We start from the raw sequence: 19,393 nt of genomic DNA, 5'->3' as shown, positions 1-19,393 counted from the left end.
CAACAATCCTCAATGGATATAGTCGTACGCTTAGCTAGGGAAGATATAGCTCCCTCTACCTTAGGGACCGTTTGACATGAGTCCCGAATGGTATCTGATATAGGAAAATTTTCTTAAAATTAGGAGAGGGAGAAAACGGTATACCTGGTCTAGCCCATTCCTTACTAATAATTTCCGAAACTCTCTTAGGAACCGGAAAAACATCAGTGTAAGTAGGAACTTCCAAATATTTATCTATTTTACACAATTTCTCTGGAGGAATCACAATAGGATCACAAATATCCAGAGTCGCTAAAACCTCCAACAGGCGGAGGTGTTCAAGCTTAAATTTAAATGACATAGCATCCGAATCTGTCTGAGGCAAAACATTCCCTGAATCAGAAATTTCACCCTCAGACAGTAATTCCCTGATCCCCAACTCAGAGCACTGTGAGGGAACATGGGAAATAGCTAATAAAGCATCAGAGGATTCAGTATTTACATTAATACTTGACCTACTGCATTTACCCTGCAACACTGGTAATTTAGACAATACCTCTGTAAGGGTAGTTAACATAACTGCAGCCATCTCCTGCAGAGTAAAGGAATTAGACGCATTAGAAGTACTAGGCGTCGCTTGTGTGGGCATAAAAGGTTGTGACACTTGGGGAGAATTGGATGGCATATCCTGATTCTCTTCAGATGGAGAATCATCCCTAGGCACACTTACTTTATTTAAAATATGCTTTTTACATTGTAAAGCCCTTTCAGTACAAAAGTTACACAATGTTAGAGGGGGTTGCACAATAGCTTCTAAACACATAGAACAATGAGAAACCTCAATGTCAGACATGTTGAGCAGACTACTAATACCACCAAAGTCGTTTAAACACTTATTTATAGCATACAATAAACATTAGAAAAACGTGTACTGTGCCTTTAAGAAAAGAAAAAGTGAACAATTTTTCCAAAATGCACAACAAACGTTAAATTATTCCCAAATTTAACTTAATATCGTTGGTTAATCCAAAAATTACTGCACCCAGAAGCAAGGGCAGAAATAAGGCTTTAGAAGTACTTATATCAACATGTAGTCAAAAGATAGATAAAAATACACTCTGCACCTCGCCACAGCTCTGCTGTGGCGCCTACCTCTGCCCCCAGGGTACTTCGAATCAAGTTTCCAACCCTTCAGACCAGCTACATAGTCCAGGAGACACTGAGTTACTGTTTGCTGCTGCTAAGCTTGAAGAAATTGCGCCAAAATAGGCTCCGCCCCTTAAGGTCAAAAGTCAGAGTAGGCCCAACAACACTGCATGGAAATGCAGTTTTGCACTAAAGTAAAAATACACACACAATATAACCCTCAAGCATAAAACCAATAAGTTTTAAGTGCCAAAAATAAAAAACATAAAATATTGTTTTTTATATTGTCTCCCATGTCACATAATGCCCAAATATCAACTAATGATAAATATAAAATAGGGACTCCAGTAAAACCCCTCTTATTAAAATAGGTTTTACTGCTTACCCCATTCCCATACAGGGAAATAATGCCAGCCAGTTCTGATACACCAAGTCTCCTCAGAAAAAAAGGCTGCACATACCTTAATGCTGCTTGTAGCATGAAACCGGTCTCCACACTAAAACAAGTCTCCTCAGAAAAAAAGGCTGCACATACCTTAATGCTGCTTGTAGCATGAAACCGGTCTCCACACTAAAGATGTCTCATGGTTACCTTCAGAAGTCTTGTGGGAACCAGCGTGGATCTTAGTTACAAATGCTAAGATCATCAAACCTCAGGGCAGAAATCTTCTTCCATATCCCCCTGAGGAAAATAGTATGCACCGGTACCATTTAAAATAAAAAACTTCTTGATTGAAGAAACTAAAACTAACACCTCACTTTACCATGTCTTCCTAGTATAACACAGGCAAAGAGAATGACTGGGGGTGGAGGGGAAGGGGAGGGGCTATATATACAGCTCTGCTGTGGTGCTCTTTGCCACTTCCTGTTAGCAGGAGGTTAATATCCCACAATTAAGGATGAAATCCGTGGACTCGTCATATCTTTGTAAAAGAAAACATATAGTCAAATGTAACCGCTAGACCAGTGGTGTGTGCAAGCCATTGAAAATTCCTTCTGAATCATGACTTAGTAGGAGAGAGCCTGCCAAAGGATTTCTTTTTTAAAATCAACAAAATATTTTTTTTACATGAACCTTAAAGGGATAGAAAGGTCAAAAATGAAATGTGCATGGGTGTATTTTAATGTGAAATAAGCATTTTTGCAGTATACATCCATTAGCAAAAATGCTTCTAGTAAAAGATATTACTGTGTTTCAGCGGCATACACACATATCCTGTGAAGGCCTATGCGCTAGTATTCAAGCACTATGCATGTTCAGAGAGGTGGCAGTGGTGTTCATTGCTTCTGTCACACAAGCTACAGCAGATCCTCTGTGAAGGTGTGGTGTTTAAATACTGGTGCACCGCCCTGACAGGATATGTGTGTATGCCGCAGAAAAACATAATTTATGCTTACCTGATAAATTTATTTCTCTTGTAGTGTGTTCAGTCCACGGGTCATCCATTACTTATGGGATATATTCTCCTTCCCAACAGGAAGTTGCAAGAGGATCACCCAAGCAGAGCTGCTATATAGCTCCTCCCCTCACATGTCATATCCAGTCATTCGACCGAAACAAGACGAGAAAGGAGAAACTATAGGGTGCAGTGGTGACTGGAGTTATAATTTAAAATTTAGAACCTGCCTCAAAAAGACAGGGCGGGCCGTGGACTGAACACACTACAAGAGAAATAAATTTATCAGGTAAGCATAAATTATGTTTTCTCTTGTTAAGTGTGTTCAGTCCACGGGTCATCCATTACTTATGGGATACCAATACCAAAGCTAAAGTACACGGATGAAGGGAGGGATAAGGCAGGAACATTAAACAGAAGGAACCACTGCCTGTAGAACCTTTCTCCCAAAAACAGCATCCGAAGAAGCAAAAGTGTCAAATTTGTAAAATTTGGAAAAAGTATGAAGTGAAGACCAAGTTGCAGCCTTGCAAATCTGTTCAACAGAGGCCTCATTTTTAAAGGCCCAAGTGGAAGCCACAGCTCTAGTGGAATGAGCTGTAATTCTTTCAGGAGGCTGCTGTCCAGCAGTCTCATAGGCTAAACGTATTATGCTACGAAGCCAAAAAGAGAGAGAGGTAGCCGAAGCCTTTTGACCTCTCCTCTGTCCAGAGTAAACGACAAACAGGGAAGAAGTTTGTCGAAAATCTTTAGTTGCCTGTAAGTAGAACTTCAGGGCACGGACCACGTCTAGATTATGCAAAAGACGTTCCTTCTTTGAAGAAGGATTAGGACACAAAGATGGAACAACAATCTCTTGATTGATATTCCTGTTAGAAACAACCTTAGGCAAAAACCCAGGTTTAGTACGCAGGACTACCTTGTCTGAATGAAAGATCAGATAAGGAGAATCACAATGTAAGGCAGATAACTCCGAGACTCTTCGAGCCGAGGAAATAGCCATCAAAAACAGAACTTTCCAAGATAAAAGCTTAATATCGATGGAATGAAGGGGTTCAAACGGAACACCCTGAAGAACTTTAAGAACCAAGTTTAAGCTCCACGGAGGAGCAACAGCCTTAAACACAGGCTTAATCCTAGCCAAAGCCTGACAAAAAGCCTGGACGTCTGGATTTCATGCCAGACGTTTGTGTAAAAGAATAGACAGAGCAGAAATCTGTCCCTTTAGTGAACTAGCGGATAAGCCCTTTTCTAAACCCTCTTGTAGAAAAGCCAATATCCTAGGAACCCTAACCTTACTCCATGAGTAACTCTTGGATTCACACCAATATAAATATTTACGCCATATCTTATGGTAAATTTTTCTGGTAACAGGTTTCCGAGCCTGTATCAATGTATCAATAACCGAATCCGAAAACCCACGCTTTGATAGAATCAAGCGTTCAATCTCCAAGCAGTCAGCCTCAGAGAAATTAGGTTTGGATGGTTGAAAGGACCCTGAATTAGAAGGTCCTGCCTCAGAGGTAGAGACCATGGTGGACAGGACGACATGTCCACTAGGTCTGCATACCAGGTCCTGCGTGGCCACGCAGGCGCTATCAGAATCACCGATGCTCTCTCCTGTTTGATCCTGGCAATCAGTCGAGGTAGCAACGGAAAAGGTGGAAACACATAAGCTATGTTGAAAACCCAAGGGGCTGCAAGTGCATCTACCAGCACCGCTCCTGGGTCCCTGGACCTGGATCCGTAACGAGGAAGCTTGGCGTTCTGGCGAGATGCCATAAGATCCAGATCCGGTTTGCCCCAACGACGAATCAGTTGAGCAAATACCTCCGGGTGTAGTTCCCACTCCCCCGGATGAAAAGTCTGGCGACTTAGAAAATCCGCTTCCCAGTTCTCCACACCTGGGATGTAGATCGCTGACAGGTGGCAAGAGTGTGACTCTGCCCAGCGAATTATCTTCGAGACTTCCAACATCGCTAGGGAACTCCTGGTTCCCCCTTGATGATTGATGTAAGCCACAGTCGTGATGTTGTCCGACTGAAACCTGATGAACCTCAGTGTTGCTAACTGAGGCCAAGCTAGAAGAGCATTGAATATTGCTCTTAATTCTAGAATGTTGATTGGTAGGAGTTTCTCCTCCTGAGTCCACGATCCCTGAGCCTTCAGGGAGTTCCAGACTGCTCCCCAGCCTAGAAGGCTGGCATCTGTTGTTACAATCGTCCAATCTGGTCTGCGAAAGGTCATTCCTTCGGACAGATGAACCCGTGACAACCACCAGAGAAGAGAATCTCTGGTCTCCTGGTCCAGATTTAGCAAAGGGGACAGATCTGAGTAATCCCCGTTCCTCTGACTTAGCATGCATAGTTGCAGCGGTCTGAGATGCAGGCGCGCAAATGGCACTATGTCCATTGCCGCGACCATCAAGCCGATTACCTCCATACACTAAGCTACTGATGGGCTTGGAGTGGAGTGAAGGGCACGGCAAGCATTGAGAATCTTTGATAACCTGGACTCCGTCAGGTAAATCTTCATCTCTACAGAATCTATAAGAGTCCCTAGAAAAGGAACCCTTGTGAGCGGTAACAGAGAACTCTTTTCCACGTTCACTTTCCACCCATGCAACCTCAGAAATGCTAGAACTATCTCTGTATGAGACTTCGCATTTTGAAAACTTGACGCTTGAATCAGAATGTCGTCTAGGTACGGAGCCACCGCTATGCCTCGTGGTCTTAGTACCGCCAGAAGTGAGCCCAGAACCTTTGTAAAAATTCTCGGGCCCGTAGCTAACCCGAAGGGAAGAGCTACAAACTGGTAATGCCTGTCTAGAAAGGCAAATCTTAGGTACCGATAATGATCTTTGTGAATCGGTATGTGAAGGTAGGCATCCTTTAAGTCCACTGTGGTCATATATTGACCCTCTTGGATCATGGGCAGGATGGTCCGAATGGTTTCCATCTTGAACGATGGAACCCTTAGGAATTTGTTTAAGATTTTTAAGTCTAAGATTGGTCTGAAGGTTCCCTCTTTCTTGGGAACCACAAATAGATTTGAGTAAAACCCTTGTCCTCGTTCCGTTCGCGGAACTGGGTGGATCACTCCCATCACTAAGAGGTCTTGTACACATTGTAGAAATGCCTCTTTCTTTACTAGGTTTGTTGATAACCTTGACAGATGAAACCTCCCTTGTGGAGGAGAAGTTTTGAAATCCAGAAGGTATCCCTGAGATATAATCTCCAACGTCCAGGGATCCTGTACATCTCTTGCCCAGGCCTGGGCGAAGAGAGAAAGTCTGCCCCCCACTAGATCCGTCTCCGGAGAGGGGGCCCTGTCTTCATGCTGTCTTAGGGGCGGAAGTAGGCTTTCTGGCCTGCTTGCCCTTGTTCCATGACTGGTTGTCTTTCCAACCCTGTCTGTAACGAGCAGTAGTTCCTTCCTGTTTTGGAGCGGAGGAAGTTGATGCTGCTCCTGCCTTGAAGTTACGAAAGGCACGAAAATTAGACTGTTTGGCCTTTGATTTGGCCCTGTCCTGAGGAAGGGTGTGGCCCTTACCTCCCGTAATGTCATCAATAATTTCCTTCAAGCCGGGCCCGAATAAGGTCTGCCCTTTGAAAGGAATGTTAAGTAGTTTAGACTTAGAAGTTACATCTGCTGACCAGGATTTAAGCCATAGCGCCCTGCGCGCCTGTATGGCGAATCCGGAATTTTTAGCCGTAAGTTTGGTTAAATGCACTACAGCATCCGAAACAAACGCATTAGCCAGTCTAAGCGTTCTAACTTTTCTCAAAGTCTCATCCAATGGTGCTGTGCGAATCGCCTCTTCCAGAGACTCAAACCAGAATGCCGCTGCAGCCGTGACAGGCGCAATGCATGCAAGAGGCTGCAATATAAAACCTTGTTGAACAAACATTTTCTTAAGGTAACCCTCTAATTTTTTATCCATTGGATCTGAGAAAGCACAGCTATCCTCCACCGGGATAGTGGTACGCTTGGCTAAAGTAGAAACTGCTCCCTCCACCTTAGGGACCGTCTGCCATAAGTCTCGTGTGGTGGCGTCTATAGGGAACATTTTTCTAAATATCGGAGGAGGGGAAAAGGGCACACCGGGTCTATCCCACTCCTTACTAATAATTTCTGTAAGCCTTTTTGGTATAGGAAAAACGTCAGTACACACCGGTAACGCATAGTATCTATCCAACCTACATAATTTCTCTGGGATTGCCACCGTGTCGCAATCATTCAGAGCCGCTAACACCTCCCCTAGTAACACGCGGAGGTTCTCAAGCTTAAATTTAAAATTTGAAATTTCTGAATCCGGTCTCCCCGGATCAGAACCGTCACCGACAGAATGAAGCTCACCGTCCTCATGTTCTGCAAATTGTGACGCAGTATCGGACATGGCTCTCGTATCATCAGCGCGCTCTGTCCTTAACCCAGAGCTATCGCGCTTGCCTCTTAATTCGGGCATATTGTATAATACTTCTTTCATAACATTAGCCATATCATGTAAAGTGATTTGTAAGGGCCTTGATGTACTTGGCGCCTCAATCTTACGCACCTCCCTAGCGGGAGACGCAGGTACTGACACGTGAGGAGAGTTAGACGGCATAACTTCCCCCTCGTTGTCTGGTGATAATTTCTTTATCGGTACAGATTGACTTTTATTCAAAGTAATATCAATACAATTGGTACACATATTTCTATTGGGCTCCACATCGGCTTTTGAACATAATGAACAAGCAGATTCCTCTGTATCAGACATGTTTAAACAGACTAGCAATGAAGCTAACAAGCTTGGAAATCACTTTCAATAAGTTTACAAGCAATATAAAAAACGCTGCAGCGCTTTTAAAAACACAGTTGAATAACAAAGAAAACTAATTCAGTTATAGTGAACAATTCTTAACGAGAAATGTATTAATTAGCAGAGGATTGCACCCATTAGCAAAAGGATGATTAACCCCTCAATACCCAAAAACGGATATCAAATTAAGATTTAACGCTTTTATCACAGTCAAACACACTGTCACAGATCTGCTGTGACTGATTACCTCCCTCAAAAACGAATTTTGAAGACCCCTGAGCTCTCTAGAGACGTCCTGGATCAAGGAGGAAGAAACAGGAAGACTGTGCTAGAATTTTAACTGCGCAACAAGGCGCTAAAACAAGGTCCCTCCCACTCATATTACAACAGTGGGAGACCTGATATAACGGTTTCTATGCAGAAAATACGTTAGCCATGTGGAAAAAAATCATGCCCAAAAAGATTTATCACCAAAGTACCTCACAAAACGAATAACATGCCAGTAAACGTTTTAAAAACAACAATTTGAATGTCATGCAAAGTTATCACTAAGCCTGCTACCAGTCGCTTCCACTGCAGATAAGGCTTAAACATTATTTCAGTATTAACAGTATTTTCTCAGTCAAATTCTAGTCCCTAGAAAATAACTCAACTGCGCATACATTTATCAGCCTGATACCAGTCGCTACTACTGCATTTAAGGCTGTACTTACATCATGTGGGTAACAGCAGTATTTTCTTAGTCAATTCCATTCCCAGAAAATAATGTACTGCACATACCTCATTTGCGGGGGACCCCGCATGCTATTCCCCTCTTTCTGAAGTTACCCTACTCCTCAGAATGTCGAGAACAGCCAGCGGATCTTAGTTACGTCTGCTAAGATCATAAAAAAACGCAGGCAGATTCTTCTCCAAATACTGCCTGAGATACAAAAAACGGCACACTCCGGTGTCATTTTAAAATAACAAACTTTTGATTGAAGAATAATTAAGTAAAAACTCCAACTCCTCTCGCGACCTCCTTCTTTGTTGAGGGTTGCAAGAGAATGACTGGATATGACATGTGAGGGGAGGAGCTATATAGCAGCTCTGCTTGGGTGATCCTCTTGCAACTTCCTGTTGGGAAGGAGAATATATCCCATAAGTAATGGATGACCCGTGGACTGAACACACTTAACAAGAGAAAACAGTAATACGGTTTATTAGAATAATTATTGCTAATCTAAGTATATTGCAAAACTGCTTTCATTTTTGACCAGTCTATCCCTTTATAAGAAACCATGGAAGAACTGTTAGACTTACTAAAAAGGTGTAAATTAAAGTGCACCGTGATATTATTACTGAAGTGCAACCTACATAAAACTGTTGTACTTACACTACAATTGTCTGGTGGAACAAGAAGCTGTGTGATTTCTCCACCATGAACATAGAAGACATGTTTCATTTCACCAGAGAAAATGTCCCACATAATCACAGAAAAATCGACTCCGCCAGACAAAAGGTATCGCTGATCATAGCGTGAAGAGACTTGGTGGGGGTACAGCAAACATGTGACTTTGTTACGATGGCCTCGTAAAGTTCTGTGTGGAGGCCAGCCTAGGAAATACAATTTTTTTATTAAGCAACAAGAACTTGTCAATAAGAAATTAATTTTATGTCACACATTTTTTCATCTTAAAGGGATATGAAACCCAAATTTATTTATTTAATGGTTCGGCTAGAGCATGCAATTTTAAAGGGACATTACACTGTAAAATTGTTTTTATATTAATGTATTTTCAATGACTTCTTATACCAGCTGTAGAGTATACAATGTAGGAGAAATTGTATTTTCAGGTTTATTTGTGTATATGAAGTCGCTGGTTTTGTGCTTTTAAACCACTGCCTATTACAATGGGTTAAGCTTCAAGTAATATCAGATCTCATTATGTTATCACTTTAGGTACACACACATGCTTGTATTTATCTGGAAAACTAAAGCTCAATACATAGAGAAAACAATGGAAAAAAATTGTTATGCTTACCTGATAAATTTCTTTCTTTCCGGGCATGGAGAGTCCATGTCATCATTCCAATTACAAGTGGGATATTCACCTCCTGGCCAGCAGGAGGAGGTAAAGAGCACCCCAGCAGAGCTGTTAAGTGTCACTTCCCTTACCCATAACCCCATCATTCAGTCAAAGGGAAACGGAAAAAGAAGATAACACAAGGGTATAGAGGTGCCTGAGGTTTACTCAAAAAAACTGCTGAATTATAATTAAAAAGAGGGCAGGGTCGTGGACTCTCCATGCCTGAAAAAAGTATGCAAAGAAGACCATGTAGTCACCTTGCAAATCTGTTCCACAGTAGCTTCATCTTAGAAAATCCAAAATGAGGGAAGAGCCCTAGAGGAATGATCCATTTTCTCTCAGGAAGCTGTTCAGCTGTCTCATAAGCAAAACCAATCATACTTCTTATAAATAGCAGTAAAGTATGAAGCTACGTTAGCACTTCCCTTCAGATGCTCGCTGCCAGCCCCGGTTCTCCCAGACCGTATCCAGAAACAAGAAATATCGAAGGTGGCGGCACTGTGTCATCTCAGGGGATGCAAGCTGCTCTTTTCCTCTGTGAAACCTGCCTTCTTTCACCTCCAAAATAAAAAGCTCACAATGGTGTAGCACGTTTCAAATAAAATGGTAGGCGCACAAACAGGTCATACTTAAAATCAGTTTTAAATCAGCCTTTTATTACAACCATCACAAGGGTATCTTCAGATGCTGCTTCAGATTTTATTAAAATATAGCTCAACATGTTTCAGCAAAACAAGTCTTTCTCAAGATCATAACATCAATATATGTCAAAGCAAGTACTCCACGTGCTACACCATTGTGAGCTTTTTATTTTGGAGGTGAAAGAAGGCAGATTTCACAGAGGAAAAGAGCAGCTTGCATCCCCTGAGGTGACACAGAGCCCCCACATTCAATATTTCTTGAATCATACTTCTTAACCAGAGGGAAAGGGAAGTAGCCTTCTGACCCTCATGTTTTCCAGAGAAAACCACAAACAGGGCAGAAGTTTGCCGAAAATCTTAGTAGCTTGAAGGTAAAAAATTTAGAGCACGCACCACCTCAAGTTATGAGAAAAGGAATTAGGACAAAATGAAGGAACAACAAATTCCTGAATAATGTGTCAATCCGACACCACCTTAGGGAGAAAACCCAATTTAGCACGAAGCACCGCCTTATCTGAATGAAAAATAAGTCTGGGAATCACACTGCAGAGCTGAAAACTCAGAAACTCTGCGAGCGGAAGAAATAGCAAGAAGAAACAAAGGCTTCCAAAATAAGAAGATTATATCAACAACATGCATGGGCTCAAACAGAGCCTGCTGCAAAACTTTAAGAACAAGATTAGGGCTCCAAGGAGGAACCACAGGATGAAAACACAGGCCTGATTCTGACCAGGGACTGAAAAAAAGCTTGAACATCTGGCAAATCTATCAGACTTTGATCAGGAGAATAGACAGTACAGAAATCTGATCCTTTAGAGTACTGACTGACAAACCTGTCTCTAGGCCATCCTAAAGAAAGGATAAAATTCAGGGATTCTCACCAACTTCATGAGAAACTCTAAGACTCGTGCCAAAAAAGATATTTACGCCATACCTTATGGTAAATCCAACGAGAAACAGAAATACGAGCCAGAAGCATAGAATCAATGAACGCATCAGAAAAACCACGTCTAGGCAGAACTAGGCGTCCAATCTCCAAGCCGTCAGCTTCAGAGAATCCAGGTCTGGATGGAGGAAAGGACCCTGAAGTAGCAGGTCCTTCCTCAGAAGAAACCTCCAAGGTGGAATATAAGATATCTTCACCAGATCCGCTAACCAGATCCTGCAAGGCCATGCAGAAGCTATTAGAATTATAGATGCTTTCTCCTGTAGATATGAGCAATGAATCGTGGAAGGAGAGCAAACGTAGGGAACAGGAATATAAGAGAGAAGATCCAGAATCCGCTAGAGCATCTATCAGAGCGGCCTTAGGATCTCTAGACCCTGAACCATACTTTGGAAGCTTGGCGCCGTGATGAGACGCCATCAGATCCACCTTGGGAACCCCCCACCTGAGGGTTATCATTGAGAACACTTCCGAATGGAGAGCCCACTCCCTGGAATAAGTCTGTTTACTAAGAAAATATGCCTCCCATTTGACCACTTCTGGAATGTGGATAACAGATAGGAGACAATCGTGAGCTTCTGCCCACTGCAGAATGCGAGGCACCTCCGTCACTGCCACAGAGGTAATTATGTCCGACTGGATTTGAGAAATCGGACTAAAGATGAATGAGGCAAAGCTATGAAGGTATTGAGATTGCTCTCAACTCCAAAATGATTACGGGGAGAGAAGACTCCTCCCGAGACCACAGGCCCTGAACTTACTGAGAGCCCCAAACTGCTCCCCAGCCTAACAGGCTGGCGTCCGTAGTTCCTCCCTGGAGTCACAATCACCCAGGAAGGATTCATGAAGCAAGTGCCTTGAGCCAGGTCTTCCTGTAAAATCCACCGCACAATAGAAATTCTTGAGGTGATCCAGATATATTCTGCGATAAATCTGAATAGTCTCCGTTCCACAGACTGTGCATGCATAGCAGCAGGGTTCTCAGATGGAACCGAACAAAAGGAATGATGTCACCTCTCTGCACTGAGCCACTGATGGACGAATAGCAGACTGGAGAGAAAAGGCCTGAGGAAGAAGTTTGGATTTTCTGACATCCTTCAGAAACATTTTCATGGATAGGAAAACTATGATTGTCCCTAAGAAACACACCCTTGTAGCCGGAACAAGGGAACTCTTTTCCAGACTATCCATCCGTGGAAACGTAGAAAAGACAACAACATCTCTGTATGAGATTTTGCTAGTTGAAAAGATGACAGCTTAGTTCAAGATATCATCTAGGAAAGGCGCCACAGCAATGCCCAGGGCTCTGACCACTGCCAAAAGAGCCCCCAGAACCTTTGTGAACATTCTAGGAGCTGTGGCAAGGCCAAATAGAAATGCAACAAACTGGAAATGCTTGTCCAGAAAGGCGAACCTCAGAAACTGAAGATGATCCCTGTGAATGGGAACATGAAGATACGCGTCCTTCAGAACTATGGTCATCATGAACTGATCTTGGAACGAAAAGTTTCATCTGGAAGGACGGAACCCTGAGGGAATTATTGATTCAGTTGCTCTACGGGAAACTAAACAACACTCCCAGGGAAGATAGGTCTCTACGTAGAATAAGAAGGCCTCTTCTCTATCTGGTTTGCAGATAACCTTCACAGGAAAAATCTACGTCAGGGAGGAAAAAAGCCTAAAACCTAACCTGAATCCCTGAGATACAACTTCCACAATCTAAGGATCAGAGATATTGCGGATCCAAGCCTGATATAAGGCTGAATATGGCAAGGATATTAGTAGAACGCATTATGAAGAGCACCCAGCCACAGCTGGAATTGAACTCTCAACCTACAGATTTCCATGAAAACAAAAGAAACCACTAAGCCATCATGGTACACCCTTAGATTCTATAAGAATAGAAAATCTGAGAAAAAGGGCAAAGAAAGGATCTATAAAGAATCAGGTACACTTTGATGTTGTCTGTACTATGTCCTGAAGGGGGATCCTTTCACACCCTGGACTCAAACCAGAGTCTCCAGGTTTGATGTAATGAGTATTATTCTAGGGAGCCACTAAGACCTCTAACAGCTCCTATACGAAAAATAAATAATAACAGTCATGGTTGTAAATCTCCCCTATGAGAGAAATTGAAAGCAACGCACATGTGCTTAAGAATACGTAAAGCACCAATATACCTCCACAAAGGAAATAAATTCCAACATATAATTAAATATAAGAATAAAGAAAATAACCATTGGAGTCCCATGGTAATAAATATATACAATAAATAAGATCTATGAAAATCTACCATTCGTTAGGTCATCCAAATCGTAATCATTACTTGAAAAAAGATTGCAGAATGAAAGAAATAAAATTAAACTAAGGATACCTTTTAAACACAAACGCCTAGATTTAGAGTTCTGCGGCCAAAGGGGTGCGTTAGCTACGCGTGCTTTTTTCCCACGCACCTTTTAAATACCGCTGGTATTTAGAGTTCACAGAATGGCTGGGTTTTCAGTGCGTTAGGCTCCAAAAAGGGAGCGTAGAGCATAATTTAACGCCACTGCAACTCTAGATACCAGCGGTGCTTACGGACGCGGCCAGCTTCAAAAACGTGCTCGTGCACGATTCCCCCATAGAAAACAATGGGGCTGTTTGAGCTGAAAAAAAACCTAACACCTGCAAAAAAGCCGCGTTCAGCTCCTAACGCAGCCCCACTGTTTTCTATGGGGAAACACTTCCTACGTCTGCACCTAACACCCTAACATGTATCCCGAGTCTAAACACCCCTAACCTTACACTTATTAACCTCTAATCTGCCGCCCCCGCTATCGCTGACACCTGCATATTTTCTTTAACCCCTAATCTGCCGCTCCGTAAACCGCCGCTACTTACATTATCCCTATGTACCCCTAATCTGCTGCCCCTAACACCGCCGACCCCTATATTATATTAATTAACCCCTAATCTGCCCCCCACAACGTCGCCGCCAGCTACCTACAATAATTAACCCCTAATCTGCCGACCGCAAAGCGCCGCCACCTACGTTATCCTTATGTACCCCTAATCTGCTGCCCCTAACACCGCCGACCCCTATATTATATTTATTAACCCCTAATCTGCCCCCCTCAACGTTGCCTCCACCTGCCTACACTTATTAACCCCTAATCTGCCGAGCGGACCGCACCGCTACTATAATTTAGTTATTAACCCCTAATCCGCCTCACTCCCGCCTCAATATCCCTATAATAAATAGTATTAACCCCTAATCTGCCCTCCCTAACATCACCGACACCTAACTTCAATTATTAACCCCTAATCTGCCGACCAAATCTCGCCGCTACTGTAATAAATGGATTAACCCCTAAAGCTAAGTCTAACCCTAACACTAAAACCCCCCTAAGTTAAATATAATTTAAATTTAACGAAATAAATTAACTCTTATTAAATAAATTATTCCTATTTAAAGCTAAATACTTACCTGTAAAATAAACCCTAATATAGCTACAATATAAATTATAATTATATTATAGCTATTTTAGGATTTATATTTATTTTACAGGTAACTTTGTATTTATTTTAACCAGGTACAATAGCTATTAAATAGTTAAGAACTATTTAATAGCTAAAATAGTTGAAATAATTACAAAATTACCTGTAAAATAAATCCTAACCTAAGTTACAATTAAACCTAACACTACACTATCAATAAATTAATTAAATAAAATACCTACAATTACCTACAATTAAACCTAACACTACACTATCAATAAATTAATTAAATACAATATCTACAAATAAATACAATGAAATAAACTAACTAAAGTACAAAAAATAAAAAAGAACTAAGTTACAAAAAATAAAAAAATATTTACAAACATCAGAAAAATATTACAACAATTTTAAACTAATTACACCTACTCTAAGCCCCCTAATAAAATAACAAAGACCCCCAAAATAAAAAAATGCCCTACCCTATTCTAAATTAAAAAAGTTCAAAGCTCTTTTACCTTACCAGCCCTTAAAAGGACCTTTTGTGGGGCATTCCCCAAAGAATTCAGCTCTATTGCCTGTAAAAAAAACATACAATACCCCCCCCCAACATTACAACCCACCACCCACATACCCCTAATCTAACCCAAACCCCCCTTAAATAAACCTAACACTAAGCCCCTGAAGATCTTCCTACCTTATCTTCACCATACCAGGTTCACCGATCCGTCCTCGGAAGTCTTGATCCAAGTCTCGGAAGTGTTGATCCAAGCCCAAGCGGGGGGCTGAAGAGTGACGTCCATCCTCGGGCTGAAGTCTGGATCCAAGCAGCGGCTGAAGAAATCCATCATTGGGCTGAAGTCGGAAGTCCATCATCGGGATGAAGTCTTCTATCAAGCCGCATCTTCAATCTTCTTTCTTCTGGAGCGGAGCGGAGCCATCTTCTTTCCAACCGACGCGGATCCAACCTCTTCAACCAACGCCTACTCGCCGAATGACGGTTCCTTTAAATGACGTCATCCAAGATGGCGTCCCTCGAATTCCGATTGGCTGATAGGATTCTATCAGCCAATCGGAATTAAGGTAGGAATATTCTGATTGGCTGATGGAATCAGCCAATCAGAATCAAGTTCAATCCGATTGGCTGATCCAATCAGCCAATCAGATTGAGCTTGCAATCTATTGGCTGATCGGAACAGCCAATAGAATGCGAGCTCAATCTGATTGCTAAACTTTTCTGAGATTGTCATAATTCTAACAGTTCTTTACTGAGAGTGCAGGGAATTGATTGTATTCCTAGGTATCCTAGAGGTAGAAATAGAGAAGCCAAATTATATGAGAGTTTTTTTCGATTTTTTAATCTAAAGACGAGGATACCTTTTGGTCTAAATTCACAAATGGATGTAAACTTATTCATTGAAAACGAAATATAAAAAATTAAATTATGTAACAAATAATATATGAAATATTTAATTAGGGATATAATTATGCATAAGAGTACATTTACAAACTTTATAAACATTTAAAATGTGTCCACTGTTTGTATGTAAAAATATTATTATATATTATTCACATGTATATTGTAAAGGCTATAAGGGGTTAAACGTATTTAAGAAATTCTGCATACTGATTGGTTAACTACTGCTATATATGGCTGCTATCTAACCTCTAACAAAATATCAGTGAATAAGTGCCCTAGCGGCACGTAACGCGCCTGTGCTGTGCGGGTGTTGGATCCCCTTTACCCTTTGTTTAACCTTCAGCTATCGATTTTGCCTTGTATGCTTTTAAACATTTACGAACAAAAGATAGTATTTTTTAAACTTTTGGAGTGCCGGGATCTTGTTTGCTTTACTCGTTTTATTTGGTAGAATGTATAATTATGAGATATCCTTGCATTGTGTACATTAGAAAATGTATTGTAGATCAATTAGATTTTTTTACTAACAAATCAAACAAAATTAGAAATAGCAATAATCTATTAATGGAATTATGGGCTCAGAGTTCAATTTAACTGTATGTCAGTTGTGCTGGTTGCCGCATTGTCTTATAATTATGATCACAACATGCATCAATAGTAAGCAATACAGAGAGGAAACTAGACATGGTTCATCAGTACTGGGCATATGCCTTTGAAATAAATTACCACTCATCCTCAGACCTACCAAGGACCACATTCTCAAGGTTTTTCTTTTGGCCTGGTTTTTAAAGAAACCTCAATATTCTGTTTAAAGGGACAGTCTAGGCCAAAATAAACTTTCATGATTCAGATAGGGCAGGTAATTTTAAACAATTTTCCAATTTACTTTTATCACCAATTTTGCTTTGTTCTCTTGGTATTCTTAGTTGAAAGCTTAACCTAGGAGGTTCATATGCTAATTTCTTAAACCTTGAAGCCCACCTCTTTCAGATTGCATTTTAACAGTTTTACACCACTAGAGGGTGTTAGTTCACGTATTTCATATAGATAACACTGTGCTCGTGCACGTGAAGTTATCTGGGAGCAGGCACTGATTGGCTAGACTGCAAGTCTGTCAAAAGAACTGAAAAAAGGGGCAGTTTGCAGAGGCTTAGATACAAGGTAATCACAGAGGTTAAAAGTATATAAATATAACTGTGTTGGTTATGTAAAACTGGGAAATGGGTAATAAAGGGATTATCTATCTTTTAAAACAATAAAATTTCTGGTGTAGACTGTCCCTTTAAGTTGTTTTTCAATACTCAGTCTAAACTGTCTATATATGGTGTCTTTTTTTTACATTTATCTCATATTATTTGTACATTTATCTTGTGGCCTTGTTTTCTTTCTTCCCAAGGGATAAAGACATAGAAGTAGGGTGCTCCCTTTTGTTAGTTATACTAACCAATAACAGGGAGGTGGTTGATGCCTTTTTGTACCAAATTTACATGCTCAGTCAGCTGAAATACCTACTTCTAATATTTACAGAAAATATTTCTAATTCCCAATTCAATAACCTATATTATTGAATAATTTGGGAATAATTTCAAAATGAAAACGCAAGCACAAATTTTCCATTGCATAGGTTCCTCAAACCATTACTATGTTTATGAAACTTTAAAGCAAAACGAGGCTGTATTGCAATTTAGTCAAAATAAATGTTTAGACTACCAATAAAGCTATTCATATAAAAATAACCTCATTACAAACACAAATAAGTATTAATTACTTAAAGGGATACTAATCCCAAATGTTTTCTTTCATAATTCAGATAGAGCATGCAATTTTAATAAACTTTCTAATTTACTCCTATTATCATGTTTTCTTTGTTCTCTTGCAATCTTTATTTAAAAAGTAGGAATATAAAGCTTTGGTGCCGGCCCTTGTTTGGTTCAGAACCTGGGTTATGCTTGCTTATTGGTTTGCTAAATGTAGCCACCAATAAGTAAGCACTATCCAGGGTGTGAACCTAAATTGGGCTTTCTCCTAAGCTTTAGATCCCTGCTTTTAAAATAAATATAGCAAGAGGACAAAGAAAAATTTATAATAGGAGTAAATTAGAAAGCTGCTTAAAATTGCATACTCTATCTGAATCAAGAAAGAAAAATATTTGGGTTTAGTATCCCTTTAATACATTTATTAATACAAGACAATTTAGAAAAAACAACAACATACCTCTTCTTAGCATATGTTCACCCTGCAGGAGCTGGACGATAGCAGTCTGAGTGGCTGGAACTATAATTATGCTGCCATCTTCACGACCACAAACTAAGCGTCCGTGAGATGGGATGTACACGCTAGATGTCACTTTCAGTGGTTCTGTGCTGTTTGGCATGATGCTCAGCTGATCGATTATTCCAGCAGGAAGTGGGTAGAGTTTGTCAAACGCATCTTGCAATGAGGTAGATGTTGTTACTTTTAGTCCTGGAACACATAAAAACGTTACTGAGACAATATTCTATAAACATCATGCGAAAAGGCAATATGGCTTTATTTCTGTGGAAGGTCAAGAAAGATCTAAGAAGAGAGTTTTTGCATTATGTCATCTCATCACCTCTGCTGAGGGAAATTAGGCCCGGATATGTAAGAAGGTTAGCCATGTGAGGTCTACAGTGTGTACTTCTAATTTTTAATTAAAGGGACTGTAAAGAAACTTTCCAATTTACTTTTGTTATTTAATTTGCTTCCTTCTCTTGCTATCCTTTGCTGAAAGGTTTATCTAGGTAAGCTCAGGAGCAGCTGATTGGTGGCTGCATATATTTACCGATTTTCATTGGCTCACCCATCTGTTCAGTTAGAAACCAGTAGTGCATTGCTGCTCCTTCAACAATTGATACTAAGAGAATGAAGCAAATTTGATAATAGAAGTAAAATTAAAAATAGTTTAAAATTGTATGTTCTACCTAAATCATGAAAGAAACATTTTGGGTTTCTTGTCCCTTAAAAAATTACAAAAGGCAAAACAAACAAAAGAAAATATATTGCAAAGATTTTTTTTCTACTGTTTTCATGCTCTCGTAACTATTTGACGTTTTTTGCTGGGCATTTGCCTAGGCTCAGTGATAATATCACTGAACGCTTCAGAAGACTGTTCGGACTATTTTAACCGTATTGCTTACTACAGAAGGCGATAGATGCAAGGTAAATGCATTCATTATCATTATAGTTATTTTGTGAGAGACAAACACGATGTGAGATTCTCCCTACTGAACTTACCTGACTTAATATTACGGCTAGCTAGGAAAAGGGATTAAAGCTAAGGTACATATTTAAAGGGACAGTAAAGTCAAAATTAAATTATTCACATAAAGCATGCACTTTTTAACCAACCTTCCAATTAACTACAAGCATCTTGGTATCGTTTGTTGAAAAGCCTACCTAGGTAGGCTCAGGAGCAGCAATGAGATGTGTTCTGTAAGCTCCCATAGTGCATAGCTTCTCTTGTAAGAAAGTAAAGTAGGAGTAAAAAATTGGA

General features: G+C 40.5%; 1 protein-coding gene across 1 annotated transcript in view; it reads right to left on the bottom strand.

Moving 5' to 3' along the window:
• WDR7 (WD repeat domain 7) overlaps nucleotides 1–19,393 on the bottom strand; it is a 1,007,279-nt gene that overhangs the window by 794,503 nt on the left and 193,383 nt on the right. The window contains 2 exon segments of the mRNA XM_053701142.1: nucleotides 8,702–8,922; nucleotides 18,094–18,342. Of these exon segments, the coding sequence (XP_053557117.1) occupies nucleotides 8,702–8,922; nucleotides 18,094–18,342 (470 nt within the window).

This window comes from Bombina bombina, chromosome 2 (assembly GCF_027579735.1).
Source record: "Bombina bombina isolate aBomBom1 chromosome 2, aBomBom1.pri, whole genome shotgun sequence".
Classification (NCBI taxonomy): Eukaryota; Metazoa; Chordata; class Amphibia; order Anura; family Bombinatoridae; genus Bombina; species Bombina bombina.
The sequence above is the reverse complement of the archived record's forward strand: the minus strand, read 5'-3'. Positions and strand labels throughout refer to the sequence as shown.